Source organism: Podarcis raffonei, chromosome 2 (genome assembly GCF_027172205.1).
Source record: "Podarcis raffonei isolate rPodRaf1 chromosome 2, rPodRaf1.pri, whole genome shotgun sequence".
In the NCBI taxonomy this organism is placed as follows: Eukaryota; Metazoa; Chordata; class Lepidosauria; order Squamata; family Lacertidae; genus Podarcis; species Podarcis raffonei.
The window spans coordinates 125,299,763-125,317,931 of record NC_070603.1 but is presented as its reverse complement, the minus strand read 5'-3'; the positions used below and the strand labels follow the sequence as shown (position 1 = coordinate 125,317,931).

The 18,169-nt window shown below is 49.8% G+C and overlaps 2 protein-coding genes across 3 annotated transcripts in view; both read left to right on the top strand.

The window, feature by feature from the left end:
- LOC128409463 (H-2 class II histocompatibility antigen, E-S beta chain-like) overlaps nucleotides 1-13,300 on the top strand; it is a 36,676-nt gene extending 23,376 nt beyond the window's left edge. The window contains exon 8 of the transcript XR_008329226.1: nucleotides 13,140-13,300. The gene's annotated coding sequence lies outside the window, so the exon portion shown is untranslated. The remainder of the gene's footprint in view (nucleotides 1-13,139) is intronic.
- LOC128409467 (H-2 class II histocompatibility antigen, E-S beta chain-like) lies at nucleotides 681-13,300 on the top strand. Of its 2 annotated transcripts, XM_053379984.1 has the most exons (5): nucleotides 688-822; nucleotides 4,342-4,608; nucleotides 11,386-11,667; nucleotides 11,775-11,885; nucleotides 12,552-12,675. In XM_053379984.1, the coding sequence occupies exons 1-5, from the start codon at nucleotides 723-725 to the stop codon at nucleotides 12,563-12,565; spliced, it is 774 nt and encodes a 257-aa protein (XP_053235959.1). In that variant the 5' UTR covers nucleotides 688-722; the 3' UTR covers nucleotides 12,566-12,675. The 2 variants fall into 2 exon arrangements, with proteins under 2 accessions (XP_053235958.1, XP_053235959.1); XM_053379983.1 differs by lacking the exon at nucleotides 11,775-11,885 and having other exon boundaries at nucleotides 681-822; nucleotides 11,386-11,576; nucleotides 12,552-13,300.
- Nucleotides 13,301-18,169: the final 4,869 nt, after the last annotated feature.

Here is an 18,169-nt window from a genome sequence, read left to right as displayed (position 1 = left end):
TCCAGGGAAGGGGCTGCGGGGGCTCCTCTCTGTCTCCCCCCCGCGTGTGTTTCTTCATGGGGCTCCTCAGACACCAGCGCCAGGGATGTTTCTTGCACAGGGGAGCTGGGGGCTGGAGGGGGCTTTTATTGGGGGGAGGGGTCTCCTTATTGGGGGGCTGCCAGGTCTCCTGGGGATGCAGGCTGGGGGGCGAAGGGGGGAGCCCCCTCCCTCAGCAGACAGTTATTCCCCCCTTGAAACTTCCGTCCTCTTTCCGGATACATGAAGGAACGAAGGTTTAGCGGCTTAAAAAGCAGCAAAAGAAAAGCGCATCTCGCTGTTTTGAAGCCTGAGTCTGAAATTTCCCCTTTTGCTGCCAGAGTAAAGTTTTGGATGGAAGTGGCAGATTTTTGTTAAGCTTTATATTCCCCCCCAAAAAAAGGTTTTCCGGGGGATTCCGGGAAGATCTTGATTCTCACGCGACGCAAGAACAATGGAGAGATCAGAAGCAGCTGAGAAGACAAAGAGGAGCTTGCAGATCGAGCGAGAGCAGAGAGAGCCCTTGCTAATGCCCTTTGCAGGAGTTTCCTGCCTGGCGACCGATGACGCTGCCTGGGCTCGGAGGCGGATTGGACGCTCGCGGGGCGGAGAGGTGTAGTGGGCGGGGCTTGCAGGCGTTTCCCCCGGAGCTGAGCGGAGAAAGTCCCATTTGGGAGTCTTCGGGGGGCGAAGAAGAGAGAAGGATGGGGGGCTCCGGCGCTGCGCCTTTGGCCTTTGGGGGGCTCCTGCTGGGGATGCTGGTGGTCTCCGCTTCGGAGGGGCTGGGCGTGGAGGCGCCTCCAGGTGAGCAAAGAGTCTGCAATGGGGGGAGAAGGAAGAGGAAACTCCGCTTAGCGAGACCCCCATCGGTGGGGCTCCTTTGACAATCCCTCGTAGATGGTCTTCATGAACACGGTCTTAGCAGGGAGTCCGTAAGTGACTGTGGAGGCCAATTCTGCATCCCCCCACGTCCTTCCACAGTGGGGACATTGGTTTCCAGGTGGGAGTTGATCCCTTGAGGGTTTGCCAAGCGTGCCTTCCTCTTAGCACGTTTCTCCTTTTCGCCCTGAGTTCAAGTGTCTTCCAAGTCCATGACACCTTTAATATAGGCTGTTCTCCAACTGGAGCGCTTGCAGGCCAGTCTTTCCCAGTTGTCAATGTTTATACTACATTTTTCAAGATTTGCGTTGAGAGTCTTTAAACCTCTTTTGTTGACCACCAGCATTACACTTTCTGTTTTTAAGTTAGGACTGGTGTAGTTAATCAGGCATCCGAACAACATGGTTTAGTTCAGCGAAGTTGGTGTTGAAGAATCCTTGCTTCCCCACGGGGACCTTTGCTTCTTCCAGGACACTGGGGGCAAAGGGGCAGGAGGAAAGGGGAAACACTCCCCCCTCAGAAAAAGAGCAGCTCAGGCTTCTGGGATTGGGAAGGAGAGTGCATTTATTTATTGCAATTAATTATATCCCACCTTTCAGGATTGAAATCCTACCCCAGCAGCTTACAATAGTCTTCCTGCAGGACAGCTGATGGCAGGCTGTCGGGAATCAAGCCCATATCAGGAGAAACTGGCAACTCTCCAGGCACCCGGCTTGATCTCCTGTTGACCTCCCTGTCTGCATTCCCCAGCAAGATCCAGGCTAGGTCGCAATAGGCGATCCTTCTCAGCGTGAGAAGAACACACCCCCTCTTTCCTGCTCCCCTTGGCAGGGGAAAGAGATAGACAGAAACGTATTTACATGCCTTTATTTCTGTCTTTGCAGCATTACAAAAAACATGACTGCTCTCTTCAAACTCCAGCAGTCGAGAGAGAAAAACTTCCTGCACTTCCTGTACAGGAACAAGAGGAAGAGCTCATATTACACTCTGAGCTAATTCCGGTGCTTCGCACTGTGAATTGACTGTCCCTCTGTTTCCCATGGACAGTCCCAACATCATGTGATGTTTTCAAGCTAGCAGCGCGCAGCTGCATTGCTTCTATATCGTAACACAGGCAGCCCTAGGGGACTTTTGGGGGGCGGGGGGGGGAGCGTAGCTGAATCTGGCCCTGAGCGCTTCTTCACCTGCCTCTGAAAATCATCCTCTTCATTATTAGTCCATTTATTTCCCATCATTTCCAAAAGATCTCATAACCAGTCATTAACTCTGTTAGGGAAAAATCTAGGTGCGAGGCTGCTCAGTCACCCAGCTCGTTGGGCAGAGCCCGCAGGTCCCTGCGGAATAAAGGAAGGAGTCCAGCCAACCGGAGCAAATAGCTGTAGACCAAAGTTTATTGCGCAATAGGTTCAAAGAGCAAATTTTGAATCCCGAGGATGGGGTGACAAAGACTTTTAAAACTTTCCCACCACATCCCAGAATACAGTTCGAAGGGGAGGGGTTAACCTTGGCAAACATGTTCAGACAAGTCCTTGGTACAAGATTAGCATAAGCAGACATGGCAGGGCAAGACTCAGGTATAAGATTAGCATAGACAAATATGTCTTAAGTACCCACCACCCAAAAGTACAATAGAAGTTCCTTTGCATGTCTGGAGCCTGAGGCGAGTCAGGTGATGAGATTTGGCTTCCTTTGGCTAACAATGAGCCCAGCAATTTTCACCTCTGGGAACTTCCTGGAGTCCTTTTGCAAGGGGAAAATAGCTTTAGAATGGGGGGGAACTGGGAAAGGAGATGATTTTATATTATTTTTAAAGCTAGGTGGCTTCCCTGAGCTCTCAAGTTGGAAGGATATATTCAGGCATAATATTTGTAATATGTAACTTTAAAGATGTGCCCCCCCCCGTAATTTCCGTAACACTCTATAAAGGACTCCACATAACACATAAATAGATATACCTTTCTTCTGCTCCTTCTCAAAAGTAAGAAACCCAGGCATGGACGTAGCCAGGATTTTTGTTGGGGGGGGGGCAGGACATTTGTCAGGATGGGGAACCTCAGTTTGCTATGTATTTTATTGATGTTTATTGATTTTGTGGTGAGGGGAGCAACTGCCCCTCTCTGCCCACACCCATGACACCCCCCGCCTGGGATCATGTGACATGAGAGAGCGAATGGGAGAGAGAGACAGACCATCTCTGCTACGGCGCAGCGGGGACCCTTCAAAAATCACAGGCGGGTGAAGCCTGTGACCGTGGGACTCGGCGGGCACCTTTTGCGCCCCCCCCAATCGGCGAAGGAGTCCGGTTAAGGGCTCCGGAGCGGAGCGGGGAAGTGGCGCTGTGCTGTGAGTTGTCTGCTTCTTCCGTGGAGTGAAGCCGCGTAGCCGTTGCCGGAGAGCGCTGCCTTTTTCCTGGAAAATTTGGCTGTAAAACAACGATCCGTGAGTAGGTCAGTTTCGGAACTAAAGGAACTGTATAAACTATTTGGCACCGAATGTGGAGAGGCATAAACAGGAAGTCTGCCTTCCGTTCTTGTAAATGGAGTAAAGCAATGAACTTGTAAGCGGAAACCTCAAAGGACGTTCCTAAGGATTATAAATCGGACATCAAATAAGCGATTTCCCCCCCTTGATTGCAGGGGAGGAGGGGGGAAAGGATTTGAACTGTATTTCCCTGCAAAAAGAAAGAGCAAGAGGAGCTAAAATCCACCGATCTAATCCCTGAAACGGGCTCCCAGTGAACAGAAAAAATGCCGTATTGAGAAACGTGCTGTTGCTGAAAGTATCTTTTCTTTTGACAGTTAACTCTGCGTCTGAAGTTACAATCAAGACACAATATTACTGACTGGCTTCTCCTGATTTCAAAGTATCAGGAAATAATTGAGATAGAAACTGTTGTCCTTTTGAGACTGGGAGGCGAAAGGGAAAAGTTAGTTACTTTAAGATAATTTTGACTGTTGCTGCTACTGTGTCCCCCTAGAGGAACTTTGAAATTGCTACAACAGCAGCTGGGCCAAGGGAATTTTCCATTTCAAAACAAACTCCGACTCTGAGTACGTGACTGACCTTGACTTTTATCTTGAGGGTTATGGCAGATGGGAAAGACAAGATAGACTCGCTACAAGCAACAAGGTCTGGCAGAGTATTTCGTACAGACGGTGGGCTGCAAAGAAGAGCTTCGACATCCGCCCCTGCTGGCTTGCCAACAGCAACCCCATTGGTACAATGTATTTTATTGATGTTTATTGATTTTGTGGTGGGGGGAGCAACTGCCCCTCACCCATGACATCCCCCGCCTGGGATCATGTGACATGAGAGAGCGAATGGGAGAGAGAGACAGACCATCTCTCCTGCCTGGCGGGGGCAACTCTCCGCTATAGTGGGAGCTGCGCCCTTAAGGGAATCGGAAGTCTCCACCCCGCCCATTTCATTCTCCCTCCCCCGCAGAGCATTTCCTGTTCCAGAAGAAGGGCGAGTGCCACTTCTCCAACGGGAAGCAGCGTGTCCACTTCCTACAAAGGGACTTCTTTGACCGGCAGGAGCTCTTCTACTTCGACAGCGACCGAGAGAAGTTCATGGCGGTGGCTGAACTGGCGGAGTCCCAAGTCAAGATATGGAACCAGGACAAGGATGCCCTGCGGGGTATGATGTCCAACGTGGATGCCTGCCGGCTCAACTACGAGATCTTCGATCCCTTCTCCCAGGCCCGGCGTGGTGAGTCCAGAATCGGGGGGGTGCGCGTCATGGGAAACGGGCCCCCCGGAAGAACCCTAAATGGGGGGGGGCGCGTGGGGTGGACACAGGACTTTCTCCCCTCCCCGCCCTCCCTCTTTTCAGAGAGATAAAGGGGCCTCTCCTGATGCCCAACTCCTGACAGAGTTTCTGTGTCCCCGGAAGCATCACAAACCATTTCGTGTATTGCAATCTGGAGGGTGTCTGCCTTAGTTTATTTATTTATTATTAATTAAATTCGCATCCGGCCCTATACCTGTAAGTCTCATGGAGGTTTGCAACACAAAATTGCAGTATTTACAATAATAATAATAATAATAATAATAATAATAATTAATAACAACAACAAACAACAATAAAAACAATAATAGAAGTAATGATTTATTATTATTATTATTATTATTATTATTAATAATAATAATAATACCCCATCCATCTAGCTGGGTTTCCCCAGCCACTCTGGATTGCTCCCAACAGAATTACAGTGGTGCCTCGCAAGACGAAATTAATTCGTTTTGCGAGTTTTTTCGTCTAGCGAATTTTTCGTCTTGCGAAGCATGAAATCCCATAGGAATGCATTGAAATTCAATTAATGCGTTCCTATGGTCAAAAAAAGTCCAAACAAAGCCAAATTTGGTACAACAAGAGTTTATTAAGTGCTCTTTAAAGTCACACATACTGTAAAGAGCATTTCAAAAATTGAAGGAACAATAAATTAAGTTTCTAAACATGACAAAAAAACATTTAAAAATCAACAAAGTGTATAGTACATTTTCTAAGACTCTGGGGGACAACTCGAAGAAGGTTCCTCTTCCACTCTTTGCTTCTTGCTGAAGAACCTGTCCATGGCCTGCTGCTTCATCCACCTTTTCAGCACCTCCCTGAAAGGCGACATGACCCTCGTATCAAAAGTGTTCACAAGGTCATGTGCCACGTGCTTGTCAGGGTGGTGCCGCTGTGCAAAAGCCTGCACATCCTTCCACTTCAGGCAAATGTCCCTCAGTTCTTTGGAGGACAGCTGTTCCTCAGTTGCTTCCTCCTCTTCCAGCGAGGCCTGCTCCTGTGCAGCCTCTGCCTGCAGTTCGACCAGCTCCTGGGTGGTCAGCTCGTGGTCGTGCTCCTCCACCAGCTCGCTGATGTCCTCCTCTGTGACCTCCAGGCCCATGGTCCTCCCCAAGGCAACAATGTCCTGCACCACTGTTGACTCTGGTGCATCAGAGTCACTTGGTGCCACACAGTCCGGCCACAGGCTGCGCCAAGCGCAATTCAAATTTCTCTGGCTGATCCCGTCCCAGGCCCTGGTGATCATCTTCAAGCAGGTGACGATGTCGAAGTGGTCCTTCCAGAATTCCCGCAGGGTGATGGTGGTGCAATCAGTCACCTCAAAGCATCGCCTGAAAAGCTCCTTGGTGTAGAGTTTTTTGAAATTGGCGATGACCTGCTGATCCATTGGCTGGAGCAGTGGCGTGGTGTTAGGCGGCAGGAACATGATGCTGATGAAGCTGAACTCCTCCAGCAAGTCCACCTCAAGGCCTTTAGGATGAGCAGGAGCATTGTCTATCAGAAGCAAAGCCTTCAGCGGCAGATCGTTGTCCAGCAGGTACTGTTTGACAGCAGGGCCAAAAGCAAGATTGACCCAGTCCACAAACAGCACACATGTGACCCAAGCCTTACTGTTGGATTGCCACATGACACTCAGCTGCTCCTTGTTGACCTTGTGTTTCTTGAAGGCCCGTGGGTTCTCCGAGTGGTACACCAGCAGGGGCTTGATCTTCAGGTCGCCGCTTGCGTTGGCACAGAAGAGCAGGGTCAGACGGTCCTTCATGGGCTTGTGGCCAGGCAACTTGGCCTCCTCCTGTGTGATGAAAGTCCTTTTGGGCATCCTCTTCCAAAACAGCCTGTCTCGTCGCAGTTGAAGACCTGCTGTGGAACGTAGCCCTCCGTCTTCACAACCTCCAGGAACTCCGCTGCAAAGTCTTCAGCCACAGAAACATCAGAACTGGCAGCCTCTCCATGCCTGACCACGCTGTGGATTCCAGATCTTGTCTTGAACCGGTCAAACCAGCCTCTGCTTGCCTTGAAGACTTCTGGCTCACCTGAGATTCCTGGCTGTTCCCGGACGAGGTCTGCGTGCAAGGCCTTGGCCTTCTCACAATGACGGCCTCAGTCACTGTGTCCCCTGCACGCTGCTTCTCTTCTAACCAGATGAGCAGCAACTTCTCCACCTCCTCCAGAACAGCTGGGCGGTTCTTCACGATCCTGGTGACTCCCTTGGCTGCATCAGTCGCAAGGATCTTCTCCCTCATCTTCAGGATGGTCCTGATGGTCGATGGATTCCTCCCATACTCCCTGGCAAGGTCTGTCACACGCATTCCACCGTCGTGCTTCCGGATGATCTTCTTCATTTCCAGCATAACCTTCGCCTTCTTCCCCTCGCCGGCCTCTGCAGCAGCCGTCTTCTTGGGTCCCATGGCAGCACAGCTCCTACCTTCGCAACCCCCCCCCCAAATCAGTGCTTCACATCCAAAAAATTCAAAAGCACCCACCCACCCACCACACAGAAATTCAAACCCAGAACCAAGTCCTTGAATTCCAAACACCCCAACCCAAAATCCAAAACCCCCCCAAAATTTGTAAAATTTTAACTTACCGAATGGCTGCAAAAGAAGTTTTGGAAAAGCTTCAAAAATAACCAAAGTCTTCAAAAACCTCAACTATTCCCCCAGCCCCTCCCCAACTGTTGCAAACCCCTCCCCAACTGTTCCCCCAGCCACCCAGCACACAGAAATTCAAACCCAGAATTTTTTTTAAAAAACAGCAGAGTGGCCCAATGGTCACAGAAAATCATAAAAATGCAGCAAAAACCACACAAGCTTCCAGATTCTTGCAAACCCCTCCCCAACTGTTCCCCCAGCCACCCAGCACACAGAAATTCAAATCCAGAATTTTTTTAAAAAAACAGCAGAGTGGCCCAATGGTCACAGAAAATAATAAAAATGCAGAAAAAAGCCACACAAGCTTCCAGATTCTTGCAAACCCCTCCCCAACTGTTCCCCCAGCCACCCAGCACACAGAAATTCAAACCCAGAATTTTTTTAAAAAAACAGCAGAGTGGCCCAATGGTCACAGAAAATCATAAAAATGCAGAAAAAAACCACACAAGCTTCCAGATTCTTGCAAACCCCTCCCCAACACCAAGTCCTTGAATTCCAAATGCCCCAACCCAAAATCCAAAAACCCCCAAAAAAGTTTTAAAAGTTTAACTTACCAAATGGCTGCAAAAGAAGTTTTGGAAAAGCTTCAAAAATCAGCAAAGTCTTCAAAAACCTCAAAAAAGGCTACCACACCACGTGCTATGAGTTGCTCCTCGAAGTCAAGTCGCAACTGCACCTCTTCAAGCAATGCACCCTGGGTATTAACGGTTTTAAGATAAAGGAAACAAACTTGCAAGACGTTTTCGTCTTGCGAAGCAAGCCCATAGGGAAATTTGTCTTGCGAAGCAACTCAAAAAACGAAAAACCCTTTCGTCTAGCGAGTTTTTTGTCTTGCGAGGCATTTGTCTTGCGGGGCACCACTGTAAAAGCACAGAAAGAGTTGGCAACCCAAGTTTGGGAAACACTGAGTAGACCATTGTACTGTAAGTATAGTGAATTCTGAAGATCATCCTGTTTTCTAGGAAAATAGGAAGGACTGAGATTCCCTGGACTGGGAAATGAGACAGAAGGATGGAAAGTGTCCTAGGAAGGGGAGGGGCATCCCAAGGACCCCCAGAGAGGAGCAGTTCCCAGTTTGTGGAATGCCCAGTCTGACACTGGGGAAACTGGGCTGACTTTGGGGAGATGGGGGGGGGGGTCAGAGATCCCACTGGTGGGAGTGGGAAGTTGGGGGCTGGGAGCGTAGGATCGACTGACTGTCCCGGGGGAGCCCCAAACTAGGCTTTCTGTCACCCGGGCAAAGACCCAGTTTTGTCACACACACCCCATGTGTATTTGCATACACGCACAAAACTTTACACTTGTTCATAAAGGGCATAAAAAGGGCTGGAGAAGAGATAGTCTCCCAAATAGTAAAATTGTCTGTGTGTGTATCTGGCTTTCATTCACCCTTAAGTAGATCTCCTCAGAGAGTATTAGATCATTTGAGGAATCCTAAGGAATATCATGACTGTAAATAACAACAACAACAACAATAAAATAATAGAAACTGTGATAGTGATCAGGCACATAAGTAAAGGTAAAGGGACCCCTGACCATTAGGTCCAGTCATGGCCAACTCTGGGGTTGTGGCGCTCATCTCGCTTTATTGGCCAAGGGAGCCAGCATACAGCTTCCAGGTCATGTGGCCAGCATGACTAAGCCACTTCTGGTGAACCAGAGCAGCGCATGGAAACGCCGTTTACCTTCCTGCCGGAGCGGTACCTATTTATCTACTTGCACTTTGATGTGCTTTCGAACTGCTAGGTTGGCAGTGATAACAATCAGGCACATAACAGAGAGTAAGTCCTACTGAACTCAGTGGTATACTTCTGACTAAAAATGCTGAAGATTGCAGTATAAGACTGCAGAATCTTTACACAGTTATCTCGGAGTAAGCTCCATTGAATTCAATGGGACTTCTGAGTAGTAAAGGCAGTTTAAGGCTCTAAAGAATAAAATAAAAGAATAAATAATCCACAAGATTCCTTCAAAAATTGCTGGCTGCTGAACTATTGCAATGAAAGAATTTAAAGTGAATTGGCTACATTTTCCTCCCAAATTACAGGAAGGGATAAATACAAAGTGCTGCGTATGTCAGCATCACATAGAATCATAGAGTTGGAATAGACCTGAGAAATCTCTATGTGGGACAAGAAGCTACAGTTAGAACTGGATATGGAACAACTGATTGGTTCAAAATTGGGAAAGGAGTACGACAAGGCTGTATTTTATCTCCCTGCTTATTTAATTTATATGCAGAATACATCATGCGAAAGGCTGGGCTGGATGAATCCCAAACTGGAATTAAGATTGCCGGAAGAAATATCAACAACCTCAGATATGCAGATGACACAACCTTGATGGCAGAAAGTGAGGAGGAATTAAAGAACCTTTTAATGAGGGTGAAAGAGGAGAGCGCAAAATATGGTCTGAAGCTCAACATCAAAAAAACGAAGATCATGGCCACTGGTCCCATCACCTCCTGGCAAATAGAAGGGGAAGAAATGTAGGCAGTGAGAGATTTTACTTTCTTGGGCTCTATGATCACTGCAGATGATGACAGCAGCCACGAAATTAAAAGACGCCTGCTTCTTGGGAGAAGGGCAATGACAGGCCTAGATAGCATCTTGAGAAGTAGAGACGTCACCTTTCCAACAAAGGTCCGTATAGTTAAAGCCATGGTTTTCCCAGTAGTGATGTATGGAAGTGAGAGCTGGACCATAAAGAAGGCTGATCGCCGAAGAATTGATGCTTTTGAATTATGGTGCTGGAGAAGACTCTTGAGAGTCCCATGGACTGCAAGAAGATCAAACGCATCCATTCTGAAGGAAATCAGCCCTGAGTGCTCACTGGAAGGACAGATCATGAAGCTGAGGCTCCAGTACTTTGGCCACCTCATGAGAAGAGAAGACTCCCTGGAGAAGACACTGATGCTGGGAAAGATGGAGGGCACAAGGAGAAGGGGGCGACAGAGGACGAGATGGTTAGATAGTGTTTTCGAGGTTACCAGCATGAGTTTGACCAAACTGCGGGAGGCAGTGGAGGACAGAGGTGCCTGGCGTTCTCTGGTCCATGGGGTCACGAAGAGTCGGACACGACTAAACGACTAAACAACAACAACAACAACAAGGGCCATCGAGTCCAACCCCCTGCCAAGCAGGAAACACCATCAGAGCACTCCTGACATATGGTTGTCAAGCCTCTGCTTAAAGACCTCCAAAGAAGGAGACTCTACCACACTCCTTGGCAGCAAATCCCACTGTCGAACAGCTCTTACTGTCAGGAAGTTCTTCCTAATGTTTAGGTGGAACTTCCTGACAGTAAGAGCTGTTCGAAAGTGGAATTTGCTGCCAAGGAGTGTGGTGGAGTTTCTTTCATTGCAGGTATTTTTTTTCCATCACGTTTCTTTCATTGCAGGTATTTTATTGTCAGTATAAAGAAGACTCAGTTTTTGTAGCTGATTGTAGGCAGCCGTGCCCTCTTTATGTATTCATGTGGTGTAAACATGTATGTTGTCTTCCAAATACACACACACACACACACACACACACACACACATGCAAGCAAGCAAGCAAGCAATACTCCAAAGGGCTTCTGTTCCCAAAACGGCATGATGAGATGTTCTGATTCCTTCACCACTTCAAATTCATCTCTGAGACTTTAAGGGAAGCAAAAGAAGCAGAAAGAAAAATAAGACTTTCCCTTTTCAACTTTGCTTGGAGAGCAACCTTCTCCAGGATTTCTCTTTTGCACTCAGTTCCAAAAACAGAGAGGGGGAAAGGGAATGGGAGATCCTTTTCTAGGTTTCCCTGTTTCCCCTTGCAGATTAGCATCACTCAGCAGATGCTTTTAGACTCTGGAGCCACCGGGGGGGCTGTGGTCAGAGAAAGGGCCCCCCCTGCAAGATGGGAGCCTCAGTTGCACCCCTCAAGAGGCTTCACCCTGGCTAGCCCCCCTGCCCCCCATTAACTATGTCCTCTCCTTCCTCCCTTGAAGCCTCCAGGTCCCTCCCTCCCTAAACCTCTGACCTCCCTTCCACATCTCCCTTGCCTCCCTCCCACAGTCCAGCCCCAGGTGAAGATCACCCCCACAGACAACGATGAATCTTCACCACACAACACTCTGCTGATTTGCACCGTGAACCGCTTCTTCCCTGCGGGGATCGAGATCAAGTGGTTCAGGAACGGGAAGGAGGAGCCCAAAGTGTGGACCACGGACCTCATCCGGAACGGGGACTGGACCTTCCATATTGAGGTGATGCTGGAGACAAAGCCAGAACGTGGAGACGTCTACACCTGCCAGGTGGAACACGCCAGCTTCGAAGGCCCCGTCACGGTGCAATGGGGTAGGACGCCTTCCCAGCCCTGACCCATCTCCTGCCCAAGGAAGTGAGGGGCATGCCTGGGGGGCTAGATGGGTTGCTCTCCCACTCACGACTTTTTCTTTCTTCAGAGCCACAGTCGGACTCTGCCAGGAGCAAGATGTGGACGGGGATTGTGGGGATTGTGCTGGGGCTGGTCTTTGGGGCCACTGGACTCGCCCTTTACCTGAAGAACAAGAAAGGTGAAGGTGGGGTGCCAGGGGGAGAGGGAGGGTTGGGTGTGGGGCTGGACTGGGCTCCAGGCCCCCCTCCTCTTCTTAGGCAGAGGCTCTGGAGAGGGTTCTGTGCCTTCTCCACTCCTAGGAGGTCCCTCTTGGTGCCTCAAATGGAGCCTCAGCTATTATGGAGATGGTCTGATGTTTAAATCTGTCGATTAAGACCTAAACCTCCTGTTCAAGATATGAGGGAGAAATTCAAAAGCATCTCTGGCTCTGAAGCCTTTGAGCAGAGTAAGGACACAGATGTTTTGCAGCTTCCTGGTCCCAGCAGTAAGTCAAAGGCTCTCTCTCCCTGCTGAGCGAAGGGCCTTTGAGACACTGACAGTCAGAAGTCATCTTCCTTGGGTATTTTCACTGTTTGTGTGTCTGAAATAAATCAACAACTGGGCAATGCAGAGCCCCCCAAAAAGAGGCAGCTGAAGGAATATGGGAGGGTTTGTGGGGTGGGGGCATTGGGTAATGGGAAAGAGATTCCTTTCTGTATTGGGAAGGAATATTTATTTCCTACAAAGACTCTTCTTTCACCCCTCAAGCTCCTTAGGACAGAATGAGAAGGGGAAAGGTCCTAGCTGTGCCTGGAGTGTGTCATCTTGACAGTGATGGGCTTGTCTCTCTCTCCTCTGCCTGCAGGACTCATCAGTTAGACTTCGCTGCTCCATCAGGATCCTGGGATGTGGAGAAGCTCTGTTCTTCCTGCCAGTTGCCCTCTGTCCATGCTCAGAGGTGGAAACCTCCTTGGAAGGTGGATGGAAGGAGTCACAGATCAAGAACGACAGTGTCCACCCATCCCCCACCTCTGTTGCTTGCGTGTCATTTGGGGGAAGTTTCTTTTTGTGTTTCCCCTTCCGCTTGTTATGGCAAGGTTGCAAGTTATGGCAACCTGTTTCCTTCTTTGCACCTCTCTGCTAGAGAATTTGTGCCTTGAATCTCCATGGAGGAGCCTGAGCTGTCCCTGAAAACAACCATGAATCTGGTCAGTCTGCCAGGACTGGTCCTTCAAGCTGTGATGGAGAGCCTGATCCTTGAGATTCCTCATGGCAGGAGGTTGGGCTAGATGACCTTGGGGTCCCCTCCAATTCTACGATTCCATACAATGCTAAATGGCCAAATATATTTATTGAAAGCTTCTCCCCACAGCCCTGTGACATGGAGGATGAGTCCCGTTTTCGGAGAGAGTCCCTGCTCCCCACCCTCACCCTGCTGACTTAATCTCCTCAGGGAGTTTGTTAATTTCTCTGTAAATATCCTGCTCTTTTGTGATCTTAAGGATCAGCCCTCTGACTGGGATCCTCACCTGACCCACTTCAAGGCAGAAGCAGATTTCACAGCCTTGAGAGTATTTCCTCTGAGTCGCACCAGTGAAGATTTTCTTCAGCTTCCCTCTGTGGTCCTTGAACTATTTTATTTCCTTTAAATTTCAATATTCAAGCAGCGCCACACTTGACAATCCTGGGTGTAAGAAAAAGGGTTGATCTGCCTCCATTTCCACACAACTTTACCTGAAAGAAGGTGACCTTCAGTCATATCTCTAGCACTTCCCCACCTTTGGGTTATTGACTTCTTTAAGGCCTTTTGATGTAACCATTCAACCCCCCCCCCCCAGGTGGTTTACCACACAAACATCCTAATATACGAAAGAAAAGTCTGTTTCAATCCAGTCTGTGTGGAAACCATCAAAGGGGACTCATTTGGGAGCCATTTTTCCCTGGGAAAACCCTCCACACACCGCATGGTCTCCTGAGGTGATTCTACTATGAATTTGATTTCAAACTAGCTATTCAGGAGAGCCAAATGCCTTTTTCAGTGTTTCCACAAACGTGAAATTTTCAGGGGGAGGAAAATAACATGTTTTGAATCCTCCTGTGACTAAAACTCCTGAGAGAATTTTCTGTTCCTCCGTTTATCTGACTGTGGGCCCCTTGGAGGAGGAAACATGGAGTCCGTTGTCCCCCTGGGCATCCCTTCCTTGACCCTTCAGGCCCTGAGGAGGGAAGCCATTTTCTGCTCATGTTTGGGCTCCCTCAGGAAAAAAGAGCGGGAAACACCTCAGGCGGAGGGAGACTCCTTTGTTTCTTACCAGGTTCCTCACAAATGTCCCTGTCTGTTCTGAGGGGGGAAATGTCCTCCCTTTTCTCCACAGAAACTCTCCAGGATCCCCCCCCCGACTCCACAGCCCTGTTTGTTGTTTCTGGGGGAAACTGACAGGAAATCTCAAGGTTGACCAAGATCTGAGGGAATTTCTAGTATCCCCTCAAGACTCAGAGGGAAACACGATGGATGTCCACATGAAACCCCCACCTGCCACACCTCACGACCCCCTGAAGTGATGGCACCTCCACAAACCCCCCAGCCCCACTCCTTGGCCCCAAACCCTGGCATTTGGGGGCTGGGAAGCAAGGAGGAAGGAGACCCTGTGCCCCCCATGGTGAGTCCTGACTTTATCCACCACAGTCCTCCTGAGGGATTGACACAACCTCCATTAGCCCCCTATGCACCCCTTGATGAGACTGGGAGGCAGCGTCAGCAGTTTATTTATTTCACTTCATAAAATTTATACATCAGTTCATTGTGAAAAAAAGCAGCACCTCAAAGTGCTTTACTTGAATTCAGCCTGATCTTTTATTTCCCTTCCCTCCCCAGCTCTGAGACCCCACAGCTAATTCTCCCCTGGCCTCCTTGCTGGCCCAAGTAGGACCAACTCAGCCAGCTAGCCCTGGGGATTCTCTAATGTTCATTTCCCCTATTTTGATTTTGGAATTTTATTGTTATTCATGTTTTTATACTGTATTTTATGCTGCTTTTAAATTTGTTGTTAGCTGCCCGGTTTTTGAACCGGGAAGGGCGGGGTATAAATAAAAAAATGTTGTTGTTGTTGTTGTTGTTGTTGTTGTTGTTGTTGTTATTTACAAAAAGATAAATCAAGAGAAAAGTCGCAACCATGCTTTAAAGCACAAACACACATACGAAAAACATTAAAATCACCTCATCTTTCTTGACATCTGGGTCAGCTTGTCTGAGCAATAATGTTTTCATCAGGTGCCAAAAAGAGAAGAACGAAGAAGGCGCCTCTTGGTTTCCTTAGGCAGGGAGTTCCAAAGTGTGCTGAAGGAGAGAAAGGAGAGGGAAACACTCCCAGGGGCCCATAAATGTATTCATTTATTTTTAATTTCTATTTCTATACTTCAGCTGTAGATTTCAGGGCGGCTCACAATGTGATGGCAGAGGAGGAAGCAGGACCATCAAGCTCACACTAAGACAGGGAGCAAATGCTACAAAATCTGCAGACGAGAAGGGATTCCTCAGAGGGGAAAAAGACCCAGGCGTCACCAACCGCAGGCAGGATTGGTTTGCGGAAGAGAGGGATTGCAGGGGGTTGGACTAGATGACCCCTGAGGTCCCTCCAACTCCATGAGTCTTTGAGGAGGAAAAGGGCTTCAGAGCCCCCTGCTTGATCCTTCCAGGAGCAGGCCTCGTCCCAGATAGCAGGGATGAAATTTGGGGGAGGCCCTTTGATGATCTTAGGCTCTTGGGACCACGTGCCCTTGGCAGACTCTCCTTCTTCAAATTGTCCTATTTCAAGGCAAATGGGCCCTTTCACATTCACAGGACCTGCGGCTCTTTCTGCTGAGGGGGGCCCTGGCCTCCTGCCCCACAGCCTTGCCCTGGCAGCTCCCCTGGCCCCCCTCCCCACATGATACTTTGCTGAAGGTTCTCCTTTGCTTCTGCCTTGAGATCCAGGAGAAAGTTTGCTCTTTTGCTGAAAGAGGATCTGCAAAAAAGATCCCATTTCCCCTTCTAAAGAAACCGTGACAACGGCAAGGTATAATATTGCACAGCAGGCTGGGCCTTGTCTGCCAGTCCCTGCGATGTCCCTGCACAAGCCTTGGCCCCAGAAGGGACGCCTCTCCCAAACCCCTCTCTGGGGGGTCATGTCCCTCCTGGAGCCTCTTGCCAGGGAGAGGAAGAGCTGGACGACTCTTTCGACTTGCATTCATTTCTGGAAGGAGGCATTTCTACAAGGCGCACACAGAACAGGGGCAGAATGGGGAGAGGAGGGAAAACAGCAGATCAAGACCCCTGAAAGCAGTGACTCCTTCCCTGGGGATGTTGGGACATGTTCTGTGCCCCTGGTCTTCCACTGGTGGGTCGCAGCCTGATCCCATGTGGGCTGAAACAGGAGCCCTGACACCTCGCAGATATAAAGATGGAGAACTGCATGTTTGGGTCGAAGGGGGGTCTGGGGTCTGGAAAGGTTGAAGAGACCTGTCTCTGCCCCACAGCCGACCCACGAAGGAGGTCTGGCCAGCCTGACTGGGCCACATCCTGGCCTTGGCTGACCTGAAACACCCCCCACCCTCCCCTGTGGGTTGTGCCCCATAGCCTTGAGGACTTGGAGGGGTCTCTGCCTGTTCTCTCCTCTTCCTCCTCCCTCCTGCCTTAGGAAGAGATGACCCACTTTGCTCTCCTGACGCAAGAGGGAGGGGGCTGCTCTCCAAGGAAATCTCCCCCCACCTTGAGCCAAGGAGCCCCTATTCCTCCAGCAGAGGGTGCTATGGGGCTTGGCCAGCCCCACTCCATTCAGCTCAGCCATTCCCAAGGGGGTCCTTCCCTAAAATGGCAATTCCTCTTAAGCCATTGCTGCTGGGCTGAAGGGGGGGCTGTGCTGAGGGGGGGCCTGGAAGCTACTTCTCTGTGAGGAGGTTTTGCTGCGCTCCCTGTTGACCTCCGTCTCCTGGATCGTGACCAGCTTCCCTCTTTCATTTCCCCGAATGCTGAGCTGTGCTCCAGGCCTCCAAGTGGGGGGAAGCGAAACTCCCCCCAGCGCCTTTCTGCAGCGTCTCCTCTGCTGCCAGAAACAAGGGGGCAGAAGGAGGGAGAGGTGGGGGAGGGAGACATGTGCTATGGGCCCAGAAGTCCTGCTTCTGTCACCAGGGAGCAGGCTGCCTGGATCCTGTCCCTCCTGTCCAGGGACCCCCTTGCCCCCCTCCCCTTGGTCTGTTTCTTCCTCCAAGAGGCCTCCTTCCCAGCCTCAGGCAGGAGCTGCATGGACACCCAAATTACATTGGCACTGCCTGCAAGGAGAAATCTAGCACAGCAGGGAGAAAGTGTGCAGGCCAAGCCCTTGCCCCAGTTTCCTGCTTGCAGGGAGGTTATTCTGCTTCTCCTTCACATTGGGGAGAGGGCAGTAAAACATGAAGCTGCAGCTACAGTGGAGCAGTCCTGTCTCCCTTTCTCCCATGAGAGCCGTTGTGGAATATAGATCTGAGGTTTTCAGCCTCAGTGCCTCTGGGGGTCCACAAAACCCTCATTTCTCACACCCAGTTTGTCCCCTGGCAGCCCATCCCTGAGCATCTTGTATTCCAAAGAGATCTTGACCCAGAGTTTCCTCCTGTCTCTCTCTCTCTCTCTCTCTCTCTCTCTCTCTCTCTCTCTCTCTCTCTCTCTCTCTCCAGCCAAGACCCCTCTCTGTGGAAGTGACTCCTCCACTCTTAAACTAAGCCTTTGCCCTCAGGTGTTGCTGCTCTTTTGTGCCACCACCAGGAACTGGGCCAATGTGCAAATCCAGTTATGGGATTGGAAGCTCATGTACAGATAACCTGCAACCGTGGGCGTAGCCATGATTGTGTTTTTTTTTGGGGGGTAGGCCTTTTGTTAGGGGGCAGAAACTCAGTTTGCTTTGTATTTCAATTGATTTTTATTGATTTGGGGCAGCTGTCCAACCCCCCCACCCCGGCTGTGCCCATTCTTACACCCTATTTGATTGGTCCTTTTTTGAAGCATTTTTTTCCTTCAGAAAAACAGGATGCCGAGAATTCCCACTATAGGTGGGGGGGGGGCTGAGTGCTGGGATAAATTTGCCTCCTTCCTCTTTGAAGCAAAATGCAAAATGCAGAGTCTGTCATAATCTCACAGCTTGCAAACGTTGTTGGTACTGTATTTTTCGCTCCATAAGGTGCACAGGACCATAAGGCGCACCTAGTTTTTAGAGGGGGAAATCAAGAAAAAAAATATGCATGCAGCCTGTCCGCTTCTCCCAGAGCTTCTGGGGCTGCCCGGTGAAGCCCGCCCCCCCCAGCCCCAAAGAGCAAAGAAGCCAAGACAGTGAGCGGATCCATGCGCTTGCTGTCTTGCCTTCTGCCATAGCCGCGCACAGCCTCTCCTGGCCAGAGGGGCTGCGCGCGGCTATGGCTATACCCCCACCTCCCACAAAAGCCCACAGGAGCCGCACACACTTTAAGGAGCGCACA